Raw genomic sequence first — 23,320 nt, 5'->3', positions numbered from 1 at the left:
CATTAATTCTTGGCCACCAAAGTTACCGTATGATTGGAAAATGTAGTTTTCCAAAATGTGGAATTATGTACAAAGTAAATCACCACCCAAGTCTTGTAGTGCTGAGAAGTAACCACTGGAAGATATTTACAGGGTTAGGTCAAAAAATGCAGTTGTTTTAGAAAATTCCATAAGCTCTGGGCCTCTCTGCTTTTCCTGTTGCAGTGATCATTAGAGGGGAATACAGAGCCCGGGACTAAAGATCTGAAAAAGCTATTAGGACATCTCATTAAATGATCTCTCGGGGCAAAAATCTCTCCTATTGTCTGTTTCTTCCTTTCAGTCCAATCTTGTTTTAAAAGCCCCAACAAATGGAGCTTCTATCACTCCTTCAGGGAGATCATCATGGAGAAAAATCTCGCTGTCAGGAAGATTTGTCTTCAAAGCAAGCTTATATTTTTCCCTTTCTTTAATGCTGCCACATTATTCTTCCTGTCTTCGACCATTCTAAAGATCTATACTCTGTCTCTCCCATTCTCTACTCCCCACCTCAACATTTCCGCTCTTCTCTCAAATATCCTCGAAGCAGCAAGCATTGCGATCAGTTTGCGAGTGGAATTTGCACTTGGGTCCAAAGTTGCTGGAAGGGCCACACACACGATTCCATTTGCCTCATTTCAAATGCCATAGAGTTTCATATGCCAACCTGGCCTCACACTGGGACAAAGTGTAAGACCTCTTGTCTGGCTGAACCCAAGTCCTTCATTTCACTGCATTGAAGCTCCCTGCCCCATAGGAAGCTGCTTTTTTCAGCGGATGTTTGTCCTTTGGAGCAAATGGGGCATTTATATTTCTACAGGGTATAAATAAGGGCTTGCCGATCAGAAGGTCGGTGGTTTGAATCCCCGCGACGGGGTGAGCTCCCGTTGCTTGGTCCTTGCTCCTGCCAACCTAGCAGTTTGGAAGCACGTCAAAGTGCAAGTAGATAAATAGGTACCACTCCAGCGGGAAGGTAAACGGCGCTTCCGTGTGCTGCTCTGGTTCGCCAGAAGCGGCTTAGTCATGCTGGCCACATGACCTGGAAGCTGTACACCGGCTCCCTCGGCCAATAAAGCGAGATGAGCGCCGCAACCCCAGAGTCAGCCACAACTGGAACTAATGGTCAGGGGTCCCTTTGCCTTTATAAATAAAGAGAATGGGAGCACATAAAATGAATGGAAAATTAAATAACACACTACAAATGAAAATGAATGGGAACACATAATGATTCTGCTGCCTTGGGAGACCCCTAATTCTATTCATTGGGTCCCTATCCCTCGATGAAGCTGCACTTGCTCCTTTTCAACCCTTCACTGTTGTGTCTTGTTGTAGTTGAAACTTTTTATCTTCTCATGAATGTCATCCTGGTATGCTCTCCTTGTCCAACGAAACCTCCATTTTCTCTTCGGCCTTCGTCTCATGAGCAGCGTGTTTTTACGTCTGGCAGTGTACAAGAGCTTCCATCTACAACAGGACTTCCAAAACAGATTTATTTATACTTGCGTCCCCATTCCTCCCCCTGTGCCTTTTACAGTATGTGGTGCTTGCTAAGTTGTAAATCATGGCTCTGTAAATCAAGCCTAGCACAACATTAGGCCATTGTCACCACCATCAACACCGTTCTTCTTGAGGAGTGAATACTTTGAAGTCGTAACTATCCCTATCCACTTTATTCAGCCACTCCTAGATAGACCTACTCTGCCACATCATCATCATCATCATCATCATCATCACATTCATATTCATCCTCACAACAAGCCCATGAGGTAGGTTAGTCTAAGAGATGGTGACTGGCCCAAGCTCACCCAGTGAGCTTCATGGTTGAGTGGGGATTCAAACCCTGCTCTCCCAGATCATAGTCCAACACTCTAACCATTATACCACTCTGGCTCTTCCTCACTATCTACTATTGGTTCCCTCTCCTCATTCTACAAAACTCCCTTGGACCCCATCTACCAATCAGCAAACATTCCTTGATCCTCGAATAAGCCTTTTAAAGTCATACCTTGGTTGTCGAACTCAGACGTTTTGGCTCCTGAATGAGTGAAACCCGGAAGTGACTGTTCCAGTTTTCGAATGTTATTTTGGAAGCCGAACATCCGATGGGGCTTCCGAGGCTTCCAATTGGCTGCAGGAGCTTCCTGAAGCCAATCAGAAGCTGTGATTTGGAAGTTGAACACTTTGGAAATCGAACAGACTTCTGGAACAGATTCCATTTGACTTCCAAAGTATGACTGTATATGCAGAAGCTTATGCAGATTCAGTCTGTATTGATAGCATTTTACTGTGAATTTCTCACAATATACATATACATTTTTATAAAGCAATTTCTCCTAATAAAAAGCAGCAACGCTATTTTATATACGTTTTATGCTGCGCTATATATATGTGTGTGTGTGTGTGTGTGTGTGTGTTACTCAGCTGGAGAACTGCATTGCAAAATTCAGAGATTTGAATTTTGCAGAATGGCTGTGTTTTGGTCTGGGTAATGTTTTGTTAAGTGTGAATTGTGTGGGTTCGCCTTTAAATGCAAACTGAATTGGATTTCTCACCCATCCCTATTATTAAACGATGGTAGACTGATAACCATCTAGCCAGGACATGTAAATCATCCCCTAGGTGAAACCTTTTTTATTTGAGGCTGGCCAAGGAAGAAATGCCTTCAAGCCAAGGACAATAGGACAGTGGATAATCAGTCTATTCCTCTTGTGGGTGATTTATCTCCTTCACAAATATGAGGAGGTAAAATGCTTTCTCATTTTAACTGCAGCTCCTAGAGCTTGCAAGGGCCATCGTGGTGCTGGTTCAGGTACATTTGCCTGGTGCATTCAAAAAGAGATTAAAGCCAGGGAAAGTGTTTTTCCACGTAGCCAACCCAACAGTGCACATAAGCCAGCAACCACACAGGTGTCTATTCTTCATTTATAGAGGCTTACATGGCACTTCCATCCGTAACGCGGAAGGAAAGTGTGAGAATATATTTTGGTCAAAAGCAAGGTTGAAACGGAGGGAAGGTCTTTCACAGGTAGGAAGAGTTCCATCAAAAACGGAAAGGAGAATGGAAATTACCTCAAATTGCAAGGTCACAAATGGAAAATGATGCATGCTACTTTGAGCTCCTTTGAGGTAAAGTGGAATATAAATGTAGAAATAAATACATGAATAAATAAAATAATCACAATAACTGCACTTTAAAATATTACTAGCAGCAAGGGTGTAATCTGGCAGTTTGACTTAGAACAAAGCCAAGATCAGGCCTTTTAACACTCACCAAGTATTTTCCCAACGATAAAAGTGTCTTTGTTTCCTGCTCTTGAACTCTGAAATAGCATCCCTAGTTGAATTCACCATGATATCTGACTTTAGATAACTTTATAAAAGAATAGGGGGGAATTTACAAGTTATTTTGGAGACTACTGTAAGCAGATGGAAATAAGAGTAGGATTTTAACTCACTTGTAGTGTAAAGAAACATTATGGATAATATGGTTGGATATAATAACTGGAGTACAAACTAATACAGTGGTACCTCAGGTTACATACGCTTCAGGTTACAGACTCCGCTAACCCAGAAATAGTACCTCAGGTTAAGAACTTTGCTTCAGGATGAGAACAGAAATCGTGCTCTGGCAGTGCAGCAGCAGCGGGAGGCCCCATTATCTAAAGTGATGCTTCAGGTTAAGAACAGTTTCAGGTTAAGAACGGACCTCCAGAACCAATTAAGTACTTAACCCAAGGTACCACTGTAAGCAGTTGTAGATGTTTTAAAACAAGACTCCATGGACAGGATGGGGGGGAAGTCATGAGATTCATTGAATCTCCACATATAGTGTTACTTTATCGATGTGTGTTTGTTTGTATTTTTTTTATTTGTAAAATTAATAAAATTTATTTTTAAAAAAGAATTCCCCAGATATCAGCATCTGCAGTTAACTAGAACGGTATCTTGTAAAATGAATAACAATCATTTCTTTCATTTAAATATCTCTTTGCAAAACAAAAACAAAAAGCAAGACACAGATGTTGCAAATTAAATTGGAATAAGGAGATGCCACTCTTTCACACACAGACACACATAAAAACACACACTTCCACACACCTCTTCTAACCATCTGGCTGAAGTCAGCTGAACACAATCCAAATAGGCAGTATTATTTCCTACTGTTTACAGAAAATCAGTAAGCAAAGAAACTTGGCAGAAGATCATCCTTCTAAACTTCAGAGACTGGAGGAGGGGGTATCTCTTGTTATTTGACATTGTTGTTCAATTTTTAGGAAGTCTACAGACAGTTCCTGCTTTTACGTTTTCATTTGAAACTATATGTACCCAGCCACCCCTTAAAAGATGCATCATTTTCCAGGAAGGGAGTAAATTGCTTAGCCCTTTGCTGCATCTGTAAAATATTATCCACATTTCTGCCATAAGTTTCCTGCAAAATTAAGTGGGGCCCACAGAGACGGAGCTTTTAAAATGTCAATGAACCATCATATAAGATCAATAAGACAAAGGGAGCTTTGCAGCAAGTAATCACAGGCACGATCCCTTCCAAGCATAGGCAAAAACACTGTCCCTGTAGGGCGCACATATCCAATATCCTCATTCAGTCATTTGTAGAACACTCTTCGAATATTCATCTCTTTGGATATTTGTGTCAAAGGTGCAGTAAAATAACTAGGCCAGGGTGAGGAACCTCTTGCTGGGCAAACCTCCTAGGGCCACATGCTGGTGGTGAGTGAGGCCAGAAGCAAACATAGGAGGAGCAACAAATGTTAATTTAGCCTTCATAGAGTAGGCTAGTTTCTAGACACACTCACACCCAGTCAAGCAAAAATCACCTATCAGCATTCAGGGACACTCAAGGAGAATGTGAAGTAGGGGGTCATGATAGAATCATAGAATCATAGAGTTGGAAGAGACCACAAGGGCCATCGAGTCCAACCCCCTGCCGAGCAGGAAACACCATCAGAGCACTCCTGACATATGGTTGTCAAGCCTCTGCTTAAAGACCTCCAAAGTAGGAGACTCCACCACACTCCTTGGCAGCAAATTCCACTGTTGAACAGCTCTTACTGTCAGGAAGTTCTTCCTAATGTTTAGGTGGAATCTTCTTTCTTGTAGTTTGGATCCATTGCTCCGTGTCCGCTTCTCTGGAGCAGCAGAAAACAACCTTTCTCCCTCCTCTATGTGACATCCTTTTATATATTTGAACATAGCTATCATATCACCCCTTAACCTCCTCTTCTCCAGGCTAAACATGCCCAGCTCCCTTAACCGTTCCTCATAAGGCATCATTTCCAGGCCTTTGACCATTTTGGTTGCCCTCCTCTGGACACGTTCCAGTTTGTCAGTGTCCTTCTTGAATTGTGGTGCCCAGAACTGGACACAGTACTCCAGGTGAGGTCTGACCAGAGCAGAATACAGTGGCATTATTACTATGGCATTATTATTATGATATAGGGAGAGATGTGGCTGAAAAGGGGGTGTGGCCTGGGGACAGCCCTGCATAGGGGTAGGGGAGCAACTTACCGGTAATTCATCTTGCTTCTAAAGGCAAACTTGTTCAACGCACACTTTCTGAAACAATCTACAAACCAAGTTTATACTAGGGTAGGTGTAAATTTAAAAGCATATATTAGCAAACAACAAAACAACGAATTGTGTAATATTGGGGGAAATTGCTTTGCAAATATGTGTATACCGGACAGAATTGCATACAAATGTTTATATTATGAGAAAATCACATTTAAATGCCAATGAATTTTCATGAGGACTAAAATTGTCAGCTGGTGTGGAAATATAGAGATCTGAACTTACAATAGGAAAAATTAAAAAATGAAGGGAAGTCAAAATCAACAGCTTCAGCTCTACTTAAATCAATGGGGACTGCTTCTGAGTAAATGCATGTAGGATTGCGCTGTAAAAAATACATGCACATTTTATCCAAGAGAAGAAAAAGAAGATGTCCTGCCACATAGGATTTAACTAGCTTCAACAATATCTGGGGCAACATGAGGAATGCTTTGTATTTGTAAAAACTGTGGGTGGTATTCAATGCTTGTCCTACACAGACATTGAAGTTAATGGGCATGACAAGCTTAGGTTCATTGATTTCAGTGGGTCTACTCTGAGTAGGACTTAGGTGACTACAACCCATTGCTTTGTAATACAGAAATAAATTTAACTCTCCGGGTAAGTCACTTGAAAGTACCAAATAGGCCTAGGACTAAATTAGGATGTAATTATATAAATGTGATGTAGATTGGTAAGAAAAGTGAGTAAGATAGATAACAGTTGGAAATACCTTTGCTTAAGAATGATATTGGAAAGCTGTTACATGCAGATACAAGGAAATTCAGAAGGGAGGGAATAGAGGAAGTTAACCAACATGTAATTAAGGTTGAGTTTTCAAATAATTAAGTTCATTTTTATTTTTTCTTTGTATTGTGGTGGGTAGGATGGTGTTTTTTGTATTGTTTTCTTCTTTGATGTATTTTCTTCTGAGATGTATTTTTCTGCTTTTATTTTCCTCTTTGTTGTTTTGTTATGTGCTATTTGTTATAATTGTGGAAAACCTAATAAAGATTATTTTAAAAATAAATAAATAAATAAATTTAACTCTCCAGGTAAACACTTCTCTGTCCCAATCCCCAGTAGCAGACTGTTATATTGCTTGAGAAACACTTCCCCCCTTTAAACAACCAGAACAGAGCATGCACAGCCCTTATTTACAGGTCAGCTTCAAAATGTCACCCCTCAATGTCAAGGGAGGAAGGATGTGGGAATGACCACATTGCTTCACCCACCCTTCAGTTATTAACCTCCCGTAAATTCTGAAGGGCTGTTTTTCTGCTCTGCTGTAGTCAGGAGAGACTACTGAAGCATCCACTAGTCTCTCTCTCTTTTTTCTTTTTCTCTTTCTTTCTTTCTTTCTTTTTGCAATTTCACTCAAGGCATTTTCTTGTATTACCAACGAGGCTCATGCTGAAATCTGCCAGTCAGCATGGCAGAAGTTCACCAAAGCCCTCCCAAGGGCACTCGATTTTGCATAGGGAATAAGGTGAGATGATCAGAGCCAAGGGGAAAGGGTGAATCAAAGGGCAGGGCTACACCTTCTGTACATATGGAGAGGGATGCAATTTAGTTCACATTTAAACCTTCAGTAATTTGCAATTTGTGGACCAAAACATAGCCATCCTATGAAATTCGCGCTTCTCTGAATTTTGCCATGGAGCCCATTACACGGGCAATGTGTACAAAAATATATATGCATGTAGTAGGGTAAAGTCTGCCTAAAACTGCATATGTTAGTAAAAGAATAAGATGCAAAAAAAAAAATGCATATCGTTGGGGGAATTAGCTTTACAAAAATGTGTAAAAGAGTCAAAATTGCTTTCAAAATGTGTATCTTAGGAGAAAGTCAGTTTTTAAAATTAAAATAAATGCAAGCTAATGTGAAGAACTGAATTTAAGATTGGGGAAACTGTCACGATTTCCCCTACCAGTCACCTAAGAATAGGGATGGGAGGCTCCATCAGTTTCTGTTCTCTAAGTTCCCTATTTTTGCAGTCATGAATTGAGTTCTCCACATTTCTATAGCATTTTGTGTTATTTTTTTATTTTTTAAGAACTTAAGGAAATTCATCAACGTTTTAGTGCAGCTATGTCCTAATCGACACATTTCATTCGGTTTTTGACTAATGCATATGTTTTTGTGAGCACTTTCCCCTCAACACAACACGTTTTGTGTGTTCTTTTCATGATTAAGTTCATTTTCATGCACCATTTACCCTCACATTTCCAAGCATTGTTTGGTTGAAAAGCTGCACTTAAAAAATTGGGTAAATGTGAATCGAAAAGGGTGGCTGCGTTTTGCTTCATGCATCATTTCAGAAAGTGCAGATTTAGTAGGTTTGCCTTTAAATGCAAACAGAATCAGGTTTCTCCCCCATCCTTCTCTGTGACCCTACCTGTCTTAAACTTGAAACATACCCATTACAGTAGATGCTAACTACTCCCTTTTTTTTTCTTTTAAAGGAAAGTTAATAATTCTTCCCTGTTTACCCACTGCACAGTTTCATAAATAAGGAAGCAATCCAAGCCCAAGATCTACCTGGCTAAATAAGGATCCAATAGGTCTCTGGCTCAGTAAAGCACGAGACTCTGAATCTCAGGGTCATGGGTCATGGGTTTCGATCACCAAAAGATTCCTGCATTGCAGGGAGTTGGGCTAGTTGACCCTTGTGACCCCTGTTAGAATTCCTGCTCTGTGATTACAGTCATGGGATTGTTGTCTGTCACATGGCGGTGTATGTTTTGACTCCACAGAGTGGGAAGTGACGGAGACAGGATGTTTGTGTTATTGTGTTACGTGAAGTGGGACTATTGTCCTTTGTTCTTTCTCTTTGCTGTCTGATGCTAGAGAGAGAGGGAACCATGTTGCAGTGCTCTGTGTGTGTTTATATGTAAATAAAGTAGATTAGCCAAAATGCTGAGTTGCTGAGGTCTGTCATGCAAAGCTGTGAAGACTCTGCGGATCCCTGAGTGTGCCAATGTCTGTTGGCATCGGTTGTTGTGATGTTTGGGCTGAAGAAAGCTTTTGAATCGCCCGAATGAACGACCGGGAGGGAGAGATCATGCCAGTTGGGCATGTGTCCCTACCAGGGTCCTACTCGAGAGTAGGAAAAGCTCCTGACAGCCCCATCCAACTCTACAATTCTATGAATTGCTGGTGTGGCTGGGTTATGCAGGTGCAAGCCACACCTTCTGACTGAGCCAGAGATACCCTGGCACAACTCTCTCATCTTGGCTCAGTTGGGGCTCAGCTGAGACCAGCAGATCTTATGTTGCCTTCAGCAGCGGAGCAAGCTGATTGGGAGCCTGGGGGTGGGGCCAGCCGCCCGTGGGGCTGGGTGAGCCGGGGCAGGACACTCCGCGGGGCCTCTGGGGAGTCTGCCTGCCTCCTCACTCTCAGCCGCCCTACAGCTGAGGGGGAGGTGGCAGGCGGACCATTTGGGGCAACCCGGAGCCTGCGGGCACCCAAACCATCACATCACTCCCCGGAGTGACGCGTGGCTCGGGCGCACTGCAGGCCCCGTGGTGAGTGCCACCCAGCATTTTGTCACCCCCCCCTCAGTGGTGACACCAGGGCGGACCACCCCCCCACCGCACCCCCTTCCTCTGCCCCTGGGAGTCCTGAAAAAGAGATATTCTGGAGCAGTGGCAGGGACAAGCAGGGGTACTCCCAGAGTACTCCCTCTGTTCAGATAAGTCACGTGACCCGCCAACCAGGTGGAACTTCCACCAGTAAAAGCAGTGACTTAAGTAAACTGCATTTTGAAAAGTTTGCTTTCCCTCTGCCAGTTTCGGGAAGCAGCAGCAGCTCTGTTCCTGAATAAGTTTGGATGTGGTGTACATTATGCCAGCTTAATTTAAGCCATCATAAATTACGCTGGCTTCTCATAGTTCGAATCGTCCCCAAGCCACACATTTGGACATCCTTCTCCTCCTAACATAATAGCAAGGAACGAGAGAGGTGCAGACCAAACTCGCCTGCTACTTAAAGCCATTTTGCACCTTTCACTTTTCATAAATAGACAAACCAGGCTCAGACTGACCTTGACTGTAATTACAGCTGAAAACCTTCATGTTTCTTTGACAGAGTTTGGACTATCATGCTCTCTCTCCTATTATAACAAGTGACTATGTCAGAATGGATCAGGAGGCACCCACTACATCATTGTGCCCTGTTATTAACATAGTCATCACCAATAATGGAATTATAGCTAGAGATGTATTGTGGCAGCCAGCCACACATCCTCTCTCTTTCTCTGTGGCTCCTGGTTATTTAAGGCTCAGCTCAGGCATTGTGTCTTGAGAGGGAGAGGAACTCATTGATTTTCAAAGGTTACACCTGAGCCACAGGTCCCCTCGTGCCATTCTGCAAACTACTTTTCGCATTTTCCTCCATTCCAAAAGATGGTTTCTTATAGGGATCGGTGAGGAATTTGATTGGATTCCAAAATGAAGTGACCTGATTCCCAACCTCCAGCTAACTGGAATTTAGTTATCCACTAGCTTTTCTGTTTTCAGGGTGTTCTGATGCTATGTTATATAATAATATATGCATTTTGAGAGTGGATCCTTTTTAGAAAAGGCCATGCTGAGAGAATATGCATTCAGAAATGAGTTTTGTGGTCGAAAATGTGTTTAAAAACATACATTTAGCTGCCTCTCCCAGCCAAAAAATGGAAAGATGACAAGATACCAAAGAAAAAAGAATAGCAAGCCAAACTTATGGAATATGCAGAAATGGCGAAACTTACAGGAAGAATCAGGGACGCGGGTGGCGCTGTAGTCTAAACCACTGAGCCTTTGGGCTTCCCAATCAAAAGGTTGGTGGTTCGAATCCCCGTGACAGGGTGAACTCCTGTTGCTCGGTCCCAGCTCCTGCCAATCTAGCAGTTCGAAAGCATACCAAAAGTGCAAGTAGATTAATAGGTACCACTCTGGTGGGAAGCTAAACAGTGTTTCTGTGCGCTGCTCTGGTGTCGGTGTTCCGTTGTGTCAGAAGTGTCTTAGTCATGCTGGCCACATGACCCAGAAAACTGTCTGCGGACAAGTGCCAGCTCCCTCTGCCTGTAAAGCGAGATGAGTGTCGCAACCCCAGAGTCATTCACAACTCAACAGTCAGGGATCCCTTTACAGGAAGAATCAGAAACAATGACAATGAAAATTTTAAAAAAGACTAGGAACCCTTTATGTTCTACATACAGAAATACTGTGAAGAAATGGACTCACTAGCAGGGTTTGATTAAACATTTACAACTAAGAAAACAAGTTCAAAGGTTAAGAAACAATAATATGAAATGTAATTGAGTGTAAGAGGTAACTATGAAAGAAAATTTGGTGTAAAATTGATAAGAAAATAAGAGCATTTAGATGTATGATCATAAAGATAAGACAACAATTAAGCAGAAGGAGTAAATATTTTAAGAACCAGAAGGGGAAGCTGATGGAAGTCGTGGGGAGGCGGGGTTATATGATAAATGTTATATTATGTCATGTGGTTGAATATTAAATCGTAAAATTCAATAAAAACTTTTTAAAACAAACATATATTTAAATGCAGTGGTGGCTAAGTCCCTTTGGGAATGGGAGGCAGGAAGACCGACAGTGAAAATTACCAGCTGAAATAAAAAAGGTGCTTCATGATGTTTAGGCACCTGCTGAAGACATTTTTGTTTACAATGAATTTCTCTGAGTTATAACCGAATCATCTATGGAATATCGATTGCAGATCTACAGAAATTGTTTTATTAGGCTGGATCCAACTATCTTTGTCCACTAGACAAATATTTGTCCACAAAGAGCAAGGGCTCTTGTGCTAGCAGACAGGTGACTTTTAATGCTAAATAACAGAGGAATCCTATGCAGCAGTTGCACTAGTGGAAACTGGTCATGAAACAGGTTGCATGCTCTGTTGTGCGAAGAAGTTAACCAGCAAGCTGCCTATGCGTTCTCTCATGCAGCAACGTTCTGCTGGTGCAAAACATTTCACAAGTGGAACAAGTATACTGCTACGTGACTTTAATTTGCATTATATTAGATGCAACCTGATGCTTTCAGAATTGGAAAAGAACAGAGCAAAGTCTTGTGTTACGAATTGAAATGCCCAGCAACCATATAGTTCATCCTTTGTATATATATTTTTATAAAAAGACATGTACAATAATGTTGTGACTCTAATACCTGCTCCTCCCCGTCCTTTATTTTTCTGTTTGATCTTCAGGATGATCTCCAGCCTGCTGCAGCTGAAACCAACTGGGAATCGGTCACAAGCCCCGTCTTGGTAAGTTAAATGTGAAATGCGCATTTTAGAGAAAGAATTTAATTCAGATCCCCCCCCCCATAATTTATTTTTTTTGGCATGTGTTTTTTTGCATGGAAGCCCATGGAATGATCATGTTTTTATTTTCTTTCCCTCGTGAATCACCACCACATAAGGACACATTGGAAAATCTGAATAACTGATTTTATTTAGCAAAATTTATATATGCATTAATTAAAAACAAAACGAAACAGCAAGCTATTTACCTATGCAGTAACATATGCATCTCTGGGTGGTTTTCTGTACCTTTTTAAAACTTGGCTAAATCTCTTTGCTAGATACATACCGATGGACATGTGCAAGTTCATTCTGAATTAGTTTTTATCTCTCTGGAGAATAAGAACATCACACAATGGCTTGGCACTCATTAGAAGGGAGCTGCCAATGTTTGCTACAGAGGAGCAACCTATTGAAAGTTGCTGAATAGCAACAGTGAGGTCAATAGCCTGGCAAGTCTTAACCTTGTCCCATTAAAACAGTTCTCCTTTGTCTTCTTCTCTGGATGCAACGCTCGAGTCACAATACGCTTGGCAAAAAGCTTTTTCTCCTGAAACTGGTAATTCCCTCTTTGCAGAACAAGCTCATGTTTGTTAGGCTGCCACTTATTCATTTGCTTTTTCCTATGCATCTGCCGGGGCCAGCAGGTTATTGTAGGGTCTGTGATTGTCCTCTTGACTTGTCCTTCTTTCAGGAGAGCTGAGCTTTCCTTTTGCTGCATAGTAATTGAAATGGGAGGGACGCGGGTGGCGCTGTGGGTTAAACCACAGAGCCTAGGACTTGCTGATCAGAAGGTCGGCGGTTCGAATCCCCGCAACAGGGTGAGCTCCCGTTGCTCGGTCCCTGCTCCTGCCAACCTAGCAGCTCGAAAACACGTCAAAGTACAAATAGATAAATAGGTACTGCTCCAGCGGGAAGGTAAACGGCGTTTCCGTGCGCTGCTTTGGTTCACCAGAAGTGGCTTAGTCATGCTGGCCACATGACCCGGAAGCTGTACGCCGGCTCCCTTGGCCAATAAAGCGAGGTGAGCGCCACAATCCCAGAGTCGGTCACGACTGGACCTAATGGTCAGGGGTCTCTTTACCTTTTTAATTGAAATGGGGGGATCTATCCTTTCAAAGGTAAAAGTTTTATATAAAAGGAAAGCAGCAGTGTATGATATGGCCATGGCTCAGTTGCTGAGCATCTGCTTTGCAAGCAGAAGGTCTCAGGTTCAATCCCCTGTCAACCCTACTTCAGTCCCCGTCTGAAACCCTGGAGATCTCTCTCGCTTACTTCAAATCCCTCTTCAAAACTCATTTTTTTCATGAGGACTTTGGTACAACCCTTTAATTCCCACACCCCACTATAACCAGACCTAACTGTGTGCAGTTGAAATAGTCAAAGTAATCTTCTGTTTACCCCAGTGTCCATTTCCTGCCCTTTATCTCTGGTCAAATGTTGTTGTCAAATGTTGGGCAGGGACTTATCCTCTTTTACTTTGTAAATTGCCATGCACACACCAATGGCACTACTTAAATAACACATGCAAACATAGTCAGCTGGTTAACCATGATCTTATATATGCCTAGAGACAGATAGTCAGGTCATGGTATCCATAGCAGTGATCAGAAAAGTAGTGACCGTTGGGAGGAGTTCAGAAAGAAGAAATGCCATGGTACATCTGCAGCAGCACAAACGGGTGCCTTCATCTGCCCTGGCTGCAACAAAACATGACTCTCCTCCATTGGTCTCTGTAACTCCAATGGTTTGACTTCACCCCCAAAGGTGCACTCCTCCATTGTCTCCCGAAACAGACGGATGCCAACCATAGATAGATGGGTAGATGATAGAGAGGTGATGATAGATAGATAGATGATAGATGATAGATAGATAGATAGATAGATAGATAGATGATAGATAGATAGATAGATAGATAGATAGATAGATAGATAGATATAGATAGATGATAGATTTGTTGTTGTTTAGTCATTTAGTCATGTCCGACTCTTCGTGACCCCATGGACCAGAGCACGCCAGACACTCCTGTCTTCCACTGCCTCCCGCAGCTTGGTCAAACTCATATTAGTAGTTTCGAGAACACTGTCCAGCCATCTCGTCCTCTGTCGTCCCCTTTTCCTTGTGCCCTCAATCTTTCCCAATGTCAGGGTCTTTTCTCTTCTCATGAGGTGGCCAAGTATTGGAGCCTCAGCTTCAGGATCTGTCCTTCCAGTGAGCACTCAGGGCTGATTTCCTTAAGAATGGATAGGTTTGATCTTCTTGCAGTCCATGGGACTCTCAAGAGTCTCCTCCAGCACCATAATGATAGATGATAGATAGATGATAGATAGATGATAGATAGATGATAGATAGATGATAGATAGATAGATAAATGATTGATGGATAGATAGATAGATAGATAGATATATAGATGATAGATAGATAGATAGATAGATAGATAGATAGATAGATAGATGATGATGATAGATAGATAGATAGATAGATAGATAGATAGATAGATAGATGATAGATAGATAGATAGATGATAGATAGATAGATAGATGATGATGATGATAGATAGATAGATAGATAGATAGATAGATAGATAGATGATAGATAGATAGATAGATATAGTATAGAATTTGCTTGTATCTACAGTGGTACCTCAAGTTAAGTACTTAATTCATTCCGGAGGTCCGTTCTTAACCTGAAACTGTTCTTAATCTGAAGTACCACTTTAGCTAATGGGGCCTCCTGCTGCTGCTGCGCCACCGCCGTGTGGTTTCTGTTCTCATCCTGAAGCAAAGTTCTTAACCTGAGGTACTATTTCTGGGTTAGCGGAGTCTGTAACCTGAAGCGTATGTAACCCGAGATACCACTCTATATGTGTTTGCATTTACACACAAAAAACATACATATATTGAGGATGCAGCCCTTGTTTTTTGCAATGCACAATATTAGCCCTGTATGAATACATTCTGTGAACCAGATCTGGAGAAAAGTTTTATTTGAGATGTTTGTCACTTTCTACCTGCGTTTTTCAAAGTACACCGCACTGTATGTCACTCTTAGGGCGTTTCCTATCACTCTCCGTCAGTGACCGACCCTACTCTTACGGCAGAAGCTCTGGATCAAACCGTTGCTGGATTTGACACCGTGGAGGAACTCCTCAAGCACTTTAACCCAGACACATGGCAAGAAGATCTCGAAAGTCTGTACACAGACACTGCCCCACATCGCGGCAGAAGTTTCTATGAAAGGAAATCGAAAGGTAGGAAGAAACCTGTTGAAACTTTGGTATGTAGAGTGCGGCTTGTGAATTTTGCTAGAGGGTAGCATTTACCCGGGTGGCACTGTGGGTTAAACCACAGGGCCTAGGACTTGCCAATCAGAAGGTCGTGGTTCGAATCCCCGCAATGGGGTGAGCTCCCTTTGCTCGGTACCTGCTGCTGCCCACATAGCAGTTCGAATGCACGTCAAAGTGCAAGTAGAGAAATAGGTACCGCTCCAGCAGGAAGGTAAACGGCGTTCTGGTTCGCCAGAAGCAGCTTAGTCATGCTGGCCACATGACCCAGAAGCTGTACACCGGCTCCCTCGGCCAATAAAGCGACATGAGCACCACAACCCCAGAGTCGGTCACGACTGGACCTAAAGGTCAGGGGTCCCTTTACCTTTACTAGCCTTTACCCATTGCAATTGTGCACTCAAAGATCCTTTTAGAGTAAGAAAGTAATGAAGTTGTTTTATACAGGAAGTACATAATTTGGATAGGAAAGGTTTCGAGGTCTAAGATGGCTAATCTAGAGAAGACAAAGATCGCCATGCTTGTTCCTTAGTTTTCAGAGGATAGATCCAAGACCTCTCATCTTCACATCTGAGAGAGAAGTGTGAGGAGGAGGAAATTGTAAACAGTTTAGGGAATGGCAGTTTAAATTGGTATGCAGAGTTCAGTCACAACTTGAGAATTCAGTTCATCAGAGAATATACTTTGACAAGAGAACATCCTCAGCAAACAGCTGAGAGATTCTCCTAACAGGGGAGTTATTACATTGACTTCATGGCTGTGTTGTGTAAACCTAGGTAATGGTTAACAGCAACGAAAGCACCAGACAGCATTTTTACTGCACATTAATGCATTCTGGGGAAGTTTAATGGGATTCAGGCTTTCTTAGCACTGAACTGTGTTGTACTGTTGCAGCAGCTTTTCAGGGAAAATAATTAAAATGAACGGCAAAATTAGCAGGATGTAAGAGATAAGAAAAGCCGTTCTGTTCTCTGGAGAGGTCACTTTCTGGTTCTCATGGAGAAGCCATTTTCAATGTAGTCCAGCAATGGAAGTGCGCAACTGTATTGAGGCAGTACCAGGGTTGAAATTTTGCACCCTTAACAATTTTGCACCGGGGGGGGGATGACCCCTGTGCCCCACCCCACACGCTATACCACTGGTTCTGACACTTTGAGGTTTCTGCTTTGAGCCAGGTTCAGATGTACTTGGTTTTCCCATGATGGGTGCAATATGAAGAGATAACTTGCATTTCTGAATGGCCCCACAGTGCATGCATTCCCATGACACTCCACATCGAATGCAGTGATTCTCAGTGGAATCAGCTCGCACACTTAGCATAAAAATGGGTGAGTGAATCAGAGGCCTTTGAGTGTTCCACACTACTATTGGAACTCCTCAAGGGATCATGTCAGAGACCAGGCAGAGGAGTACTGCTCTGATGAGGAATGGTGGGAGCCTCCTCCTCCCCCTGCTGCTAACCAGGATCCTGAAGCTGCCCAGGAGGAGAAGAAGCAGTATAGATTTGGAACAGTGGTTTGCAGAGGGGCATAGTTCTGAAGACAAAAGTTGGGATGAACTGGGGAGCGAACAGCAAAGTGGAGAAGAACTGGAAGAGAGAGAGCTAACAGACTCTCGCTGGAAAGTGTCCAGCTTATCAGCCCAAGGTCACATAGAGCAGATAAGGTGGCTACACTAGAAGCACAGTGGTTGTGAGATCAGGTTGCAAGGCGCGGAAGTGACATGGGGGGGGAGTGGGTGGAAACCTTAATTGGGAACACCTTCATTCTGAGAATGGCTGCTTTGTTCTTTTGCTGTAGTCATTTAAGACTTTAAGCGGGTGGCGCTGTGGTTTAAACCACTGAGCTTAGGGCTTGCCAATCAAAAGGTTGGCGGTTCAAATCCCCGTGACAGGGTGAGCTCCCATTGCTCAGTCCCAGCTCCTGCCAACCTAGCAGTTCAAAAGCACGTCAAGTGCAAGTAGATTAATAGGTACCGCTCCAGCGGGAAGGTAAACGGCATTTCTGTGCGCTGCATGACCCAGAAGCTGTCTGCAGACAAACGCTGGCTTCCTCGGCCTATAGAGCGAGATGAGCACCGCAACCCCAGAGTCGTCCGCGGGGGTCAGGGGTCCCTTTACCTTAAATGGTAAGTGACTCTTTTTGCTTTGTCCTGATTCCCAAAGCCTGACAGATCATCTACCACTTCACTCCTTCCCTGACTCTGAATTATTGGCCACCATTTAACTCCACCAATCGCTAAGGATTGCACTGTCAATGTATCTCTCCCACAATACTAGAACTCAGGGTTGTACTATGAAGCTGAATGCTGGAAGGTCCAGGACTGACAAAAGAAAGTACTTCACACAGCACATACTTAAATTATGGGATTTGTTTCCATAAGATATAACGATGGCCACCACCAGGTGGCCTTGGCCCCTTCCAACTCTACAATTCTATGAACAGCTCACCAAACACAATCTGGACACCTATAATCATTTCTCCAGAGGACAAATGTTTTTTGGCTGAACTTTAAAGCCAGTTGTTTTTATAAGCCACAGGTGTCCTTAATTACCAGTAGTAACTCCCCTTCTTCTTGCCCTCTGCCGCCATGTTAACTGTCCCGCTGTATATTAAGGACTGGGATAATCATTTTTATCCATTGCACTTAGACGAACATCTGGCGTCAGCACCTGTCAGAGCAGGTGGTTTTTATGGGCTGCCAACATCTCACCAATTTTCATTATGTAGACCGGGTGGTTAAGCATTTTAATTGTAATTGAATGAAACGCAGGATTCTGTATCATGCACCCGCTTCCCTTCTTCTTAAGTAGCATCCAGTTGCAGGAAGTGCATCGGTTGGGAATCACTCACTAATTTACCAAATTTCCCTATGGCTCAATAGAGAAGCTCCCTGAGCAGTTGATTTTTAAAAGCAAACAAAAAGAAAAAATAAGTCAATGAAGTCTGTGGGGTCAGAAAACCAGGGAGAAGAGAAGTGGAGTTGCTGGGAACCTGAATTCAAGACTGCAGCATTTTCGTGCAGGTACCCCTTGTTATTTGCCAACAAAGGTCCGTATAGTTAAAGCTATGGTTTTCCCAGTAGTGATGTATGGAAGTGAGAGCTGGACCATAAAGAAGGCTGATCGCTGAAGAATTGATGCTTTTGAATTATGGTGCTGGAGGAGACTCTTGAGAGTCCCATGGACTGCAAGAAGATCAAACCTATCCATTCTTAAGGAAATCAGCCCTGAGTGTTCACTGGAAGGAAAAGATCGTGAAGCTGAGGCTCCAATACTTTGGCCACCTCATGAGAAGAGAAGACTCCCTGGAAAAGACCCTTATGTTGGGAATGATGGAGGGCGCAAGGAGAAGGGGACGACAGAGGATGAGATGGTTGGATAGTGTTCTCGAAGCTACCAGCATAAGTTTGACCAAATTGAAGGAAGCAGTAGAAGACAGGAGTGCCTGGCGTGCTCTGGTCCATGGGGTCACGAAGAGTCGGATACGACTAAACGACTACACAACAACAACAACCCCTTATTATCCTGTATTTTGTTTTGTTTCACCAAACGACTCTGATCTTGACAAAAGTCTTTTGGAGACATTCAGTTCATGGATGTGCTATAGGATTATGACCACATTGGCCTGACATATATATGTTGGATATCATGCTTGCATAGGAGCCTACCTGCATAGACTCTGTGTAAACAATGGCCCATCCCATTCACCAATCTGTTCTCACAGTGGCTGCCCTGATACCTGCAGGAAGCCCAAGCAAGACATGAGCAAAACAGCACCCCACTCACCTGCGATTCCCAGCAACTAGTGTTAGGAGGCATGATGACTCTGACAATGGAAGTAGAACATAGCCCTCATGTCCAGTCATGTCTTTAATGTGGTCTGTGATTGGCCCTGAGGGAGTCTCAGACATGTATGGATCATAAAGTGTCTCTGGGAGGCTTTCACCTGTTAGGAAAGAGAACACCAACTCCACACCATGCTTCTCCTTCCAGGAGAGGAAAAGCGATGCTCCTGAAGTGATCAAGGCACTCTGCCATCTCCGTCTTGCTTTAAATGTTTCTGAAGACAGTAGATACTTGACCACCATTGGTCTTTAGCCCTTACGTTGTACAGGCCTACAGACCCTCCAAGTGTCCTATTTTCCAGGGATTTATAGAAGCTGTCCCGGTTTCTGATGTGATCCCGGAATGTCCCACTTCACCTTAGAATGTCACTGGAGAAGTGTTGGAGGGTATGGAGTGTTACGATATAGAAGCAATGCGGCCGCGAGCTACTGGACTGTTCCGTGGGAAACAGAGGGACAGTCTATTCACAGTGCGAAGCACCGGAATTAGCTCAGAGTGTAATATGAGCTGTACAGGAAGTACGGGAGGAATTTGTCTCTTGGCTGTTGGAGTTTGAAGAGAGCAGACGTGTTTTCTGTAACGCTGCAAAGACAGAAATAAAGGCATGAAAATATGTTTCTGTCTATCTCTTTCCCCTGTCCGGGGGGGCAGGAAAGAGGGGGTGTGTTCTTCTCACGCTGAGAAGGATCACCTATCGCGACCTAGCCTGTATCCTGCTGGGGAATGCAGACAGGGAGGTCAACCGGAGATCAAGCCGGGTGCCTGGAGAGTGGCCAGTTTCTCCTGATAAAGGCTTGATTCCCAACATGGAGTTATGTCCCAAGCCAAGGATATAAGTTACTATACAGTGGTACCTCGGGTTAAGAACTTAATTCGTTCTGGAGGTCCGTTCTTAACCTGAAACTGTTCTTAACCTGAGGTGTGCTTTTGCTAATGGGGCCTCCCCCTGCCGCCAGCACGCGATTTCCTTTCGCATCCTGGGACAAAGTTCGCAACCAGGAGCAGCTACTTCCAGGTTATCGGCATTCGTAACCAGAAGGTACCACTGTACAGTCTTTAGAATGCATCTGAAGGTAGCCCTGTATAGGGATGTTTTTTAAAGGTTTAATGAGGGCTTTATATGTTGGAAGCCATCCAGAGTGACTGGAACAACCCAGCCTGATGGGTGGGGTATAAATAATAAAATAATTATAATTATTATGGAACAGGGTGTCCCTATTTTCATCAGAGAAATGTTGGAGCGTATAGGCCTAGCCCCTGTCAGCCAGTAGGACAAGTTCCCATAGGCAAGTCACCATGAGACACTGTAATTAGGAAGGGGTGAACATGCATGTGTGAATGAAGCATACTGGGTGCTTTTCGAATCGCCTCCAATGCAACACATCCCAATGGGGTCACTTTACACATTCAAGTATGAATCTCCATGTATTGAATAGCAAATTGAGGAGAAACGCCTGTAGGAACCATAATGATCAAAGAGATGTACTCAGACCAAAGAGAGTTAAGTGTGATTAAAGTTCCAATGAAATCAGGAGGATGCAAGTGTTATCTGGATTGTACTCACAGGGATTGATTTGGCCTTAACAGGCACATTTCTGCTCTGTACATTATGTTATGCCATAGTATGTAAAACTCACACAATAGTAGGTAACAGCTGCAGAAGATAAATTAATCAGGTGGGACATTCTTGAAATAACATCAGCCTGCTATGATGGGTTTACAAGCTAAACCGAGGTTGCTGTCTGCATTCAGATTTGGTTTTTTATGGGGGTTGGAGCAAAAAAAGGTGAAAGTACAGGGACATTGCACCTTGGAGTCTTTCCAAAGTACGTGGAATGCACACTGAACATTCACATTTCATGTGAATTCCCTGTGTCCTTACCAATCTCTCATCCATCTATCATTAATGAAAAGTATTTGTCAAGACTTTAAACAAAAATTGAACAGTGGAATCTCGTATCTCTAGGGTTTGGAAGGAGACGCCAGTAAATAACTGTAATCCTCCATGTACTCCTCTTTGAAGGGTTCTGGGCCATCTGCCAGTAAATTCAGAATGCATTGACTGCTGAATACAGATATCACACACATGCTCGCTCATGGCAAATGCGCATTCTGGGTTCTGAAAAGATCCCTTTGTACAATGGTTAATCATCACTCCAAGGCTGTTGTTTTCAAATGTTCCTCCTTTGGCGAACACGTTCCATTACGGCATATCTATTGAGCAACTCCTCTGTGTTGCACTGGGTTCTGGGGCAAGTTCATAGGTGCACAGTTAGCCTGTGCAGACCCACTTAACTAAGTTCATTGTTCCACAGCATCATATGCATGAACTAAGAAGTGGAGCATTCAACAAATGTAGAGTCTGTGTACCTGTATAAACAATAGTTGAGCTACATTCTTGCAGTCATTCACATGTAGCATTCAACGAGTGTAGAATCAGTATACCTGTGTACAGGTGTGTCCCCCAAACACTTATTAGGAGGGGCCATGTGAGGCCCCCACACACATAAGGGAAATTTCACAAAGTGGGGCGCACTCTCTTAAAAGCCTCCAATTCCTATTTCCCACACTCTCTCCCGCTCTCTCTTCACACAACTCTCTCTTCAACTAGAGTTGAAGCTCTGGTGTTGACTGGAGACTGAAGACTCTGTGGGAAAGTGACTGCTGCTACTTCACTGCCCCACACGACAGCTGTTGGGTGGGGAGGCTGAGCAGCCTAGACAAAGTCCCACTGCACCTCAGATCTCTTGGGAGCTTCCTCCACCCTCACTCACATCCTCTTCGGGCTCCAGGGAGAGTCTCCTCATGAGACACGAGGACTCTGCAGCTCTTTCCCACCATTTCCTGGTATGATTCTATTGATTGATTGATTGATTTCCTGGTGTTGCGCATATGCGTTATTGTGCGCGAGTAGAACATGCACAAGTCGGGAGAGGCCTGTACACAATAGATGACCTTTGCAAATCAACAAGTGTAGATCCTTTCACACTTGTACATTTGTGTAAAGGCAGCTTGCACCTGTGTTCAGTGTAACATGTAAACACCCAAGACAATACCCAACATTCCCCTGCAGCTGTACATTTTGACAGAAAGTTGCTTTTCGGAGAAAGAACATAAGGGCATGTGATGAGCCATGCTGGATCTGACCACAGTCCCATCTAGTCAAGCATCCTGTTCTCACATTAGGAAGTACACAATCATCAGCAGACCTCTTCCAGCCCATGATTCCCATCAACCAGCATTTAGAAACATATTGCCACCAAAGGTGAAGGTAGACATTATGGCAAGTTATCACTGATGACCGTAACATTCAGGAATTTCTCTATTCCTCTTTTCAAGCTATCAAGCAACAATCTGGGTGCAGCCAGAGAAACACATATGCATTACATTAAAAAATCCATCGTATTTTTGAAACTGCAAAGGAAAGTACAAAAGCTATGGAATAAAGTTTAGAGGGAGAAAATGAGAAACAAAGCATTTCATTCTCTAGATCCAAGAATATTATGGCTGTGGAATAACTACCCATTAAACTAGAAAGTTGCTCACTCGCATCTGCATGCGAGTATGTAGCCAGAGAGATGGTACTTCTCATGTGGGTGTGCAATGTGTGAAGCAACCCATAATAATAGCAAAAAGGACACACATGTGCACACCCCGCCACTGTGAGGTAAGCTGTTGCAGGTCACACACAGAGACAGCTCTGTGGCATAAATCCTTTCTTTTTAAAAAATTAAATTGTCAGAGAGTTGTGCAAAGGCAGATTCATCACTGGCTCGATTCCATTGATTTCAGCAGAGATGCACCCCTTTATGACAGCAGTAATTTCATCGTGCTTAGACTACTTGACCTTCCTCTTTTGAGGTAATTGGCATGCCAGCTTGTATGAGCCACAGCCCTCACTTCATGTGACTGGTTATAATTCCACTGACAATCCCAGCCCTCTTGAACTTTCACTTTAAGAAGCAATCTTTGTGTCAGAGACACTTCATCTTGAATTTACAGTCCAACTGAAGGACATTGCACATACATGAACACACACGCACATTTTTTCAGCTGGCACAAGCGGGGGGGGGGGCAATATCCTAAAAAGAGCACATTGTGATTTGCTCTAGATGTGGGATGTAATCTACTGGGAGCAGTCAAATACAACATTCCTTGTTTTCCTAGAGTCGACATGCAAGGGGATGTTGGTCCAGCCAGTCGAAACTTCCTGTTCCTCCTGGCCTGGAGCACCTTTCCTTGCAAGTGACTAGTGGGTGGGCGTGACCTATCCAGACCTGATAAAAGG

At 43.2% G+C, this 23,320-nt stretch overlaps 1 protein-coding gene across 1 annotated transcript in view; it reads left to right on the top strand.

Annotated features, from left to right (window-relative positions):
* PDGFD (platelet derived growth factor D) overlaps positions 1 to 23,320 on the top strand; it is a 144,225-nt gene that overhangs the window by 102,977 nt on the left and 17,928 nt on the right. Inside the window, exons 4-5 of the mRNA XM_082219478.1 lie at positions 11,807 to 11,866; positions 14,954 to 15,152. Coding sequence (XP_082075604.1) covers positions 11,807 to 11,866; positions 14,954 to 15,152 — 259 coding nt within the window. The remainder of the gene's footprint in view (positions 1 to 11,806; positions 11,867 to 14,953; positions 15,153 to 23,320) is intronic.

This window comes from Podarcis vaucheri (genome assembly GCF_965113315.1).
Source record: "Podarcis vaucheri genome assembly, chromosome: 4".
NCBI classification, from domain to species: Eukaryota; Metazoa; Chordata; class Lepidosauria; order Squamata; family Lacertidae; genus Podarcis; species Podarcis vaucheri.
This window is presented reverse-complemented; position numbering and strand designations above follow the sequence as displayed.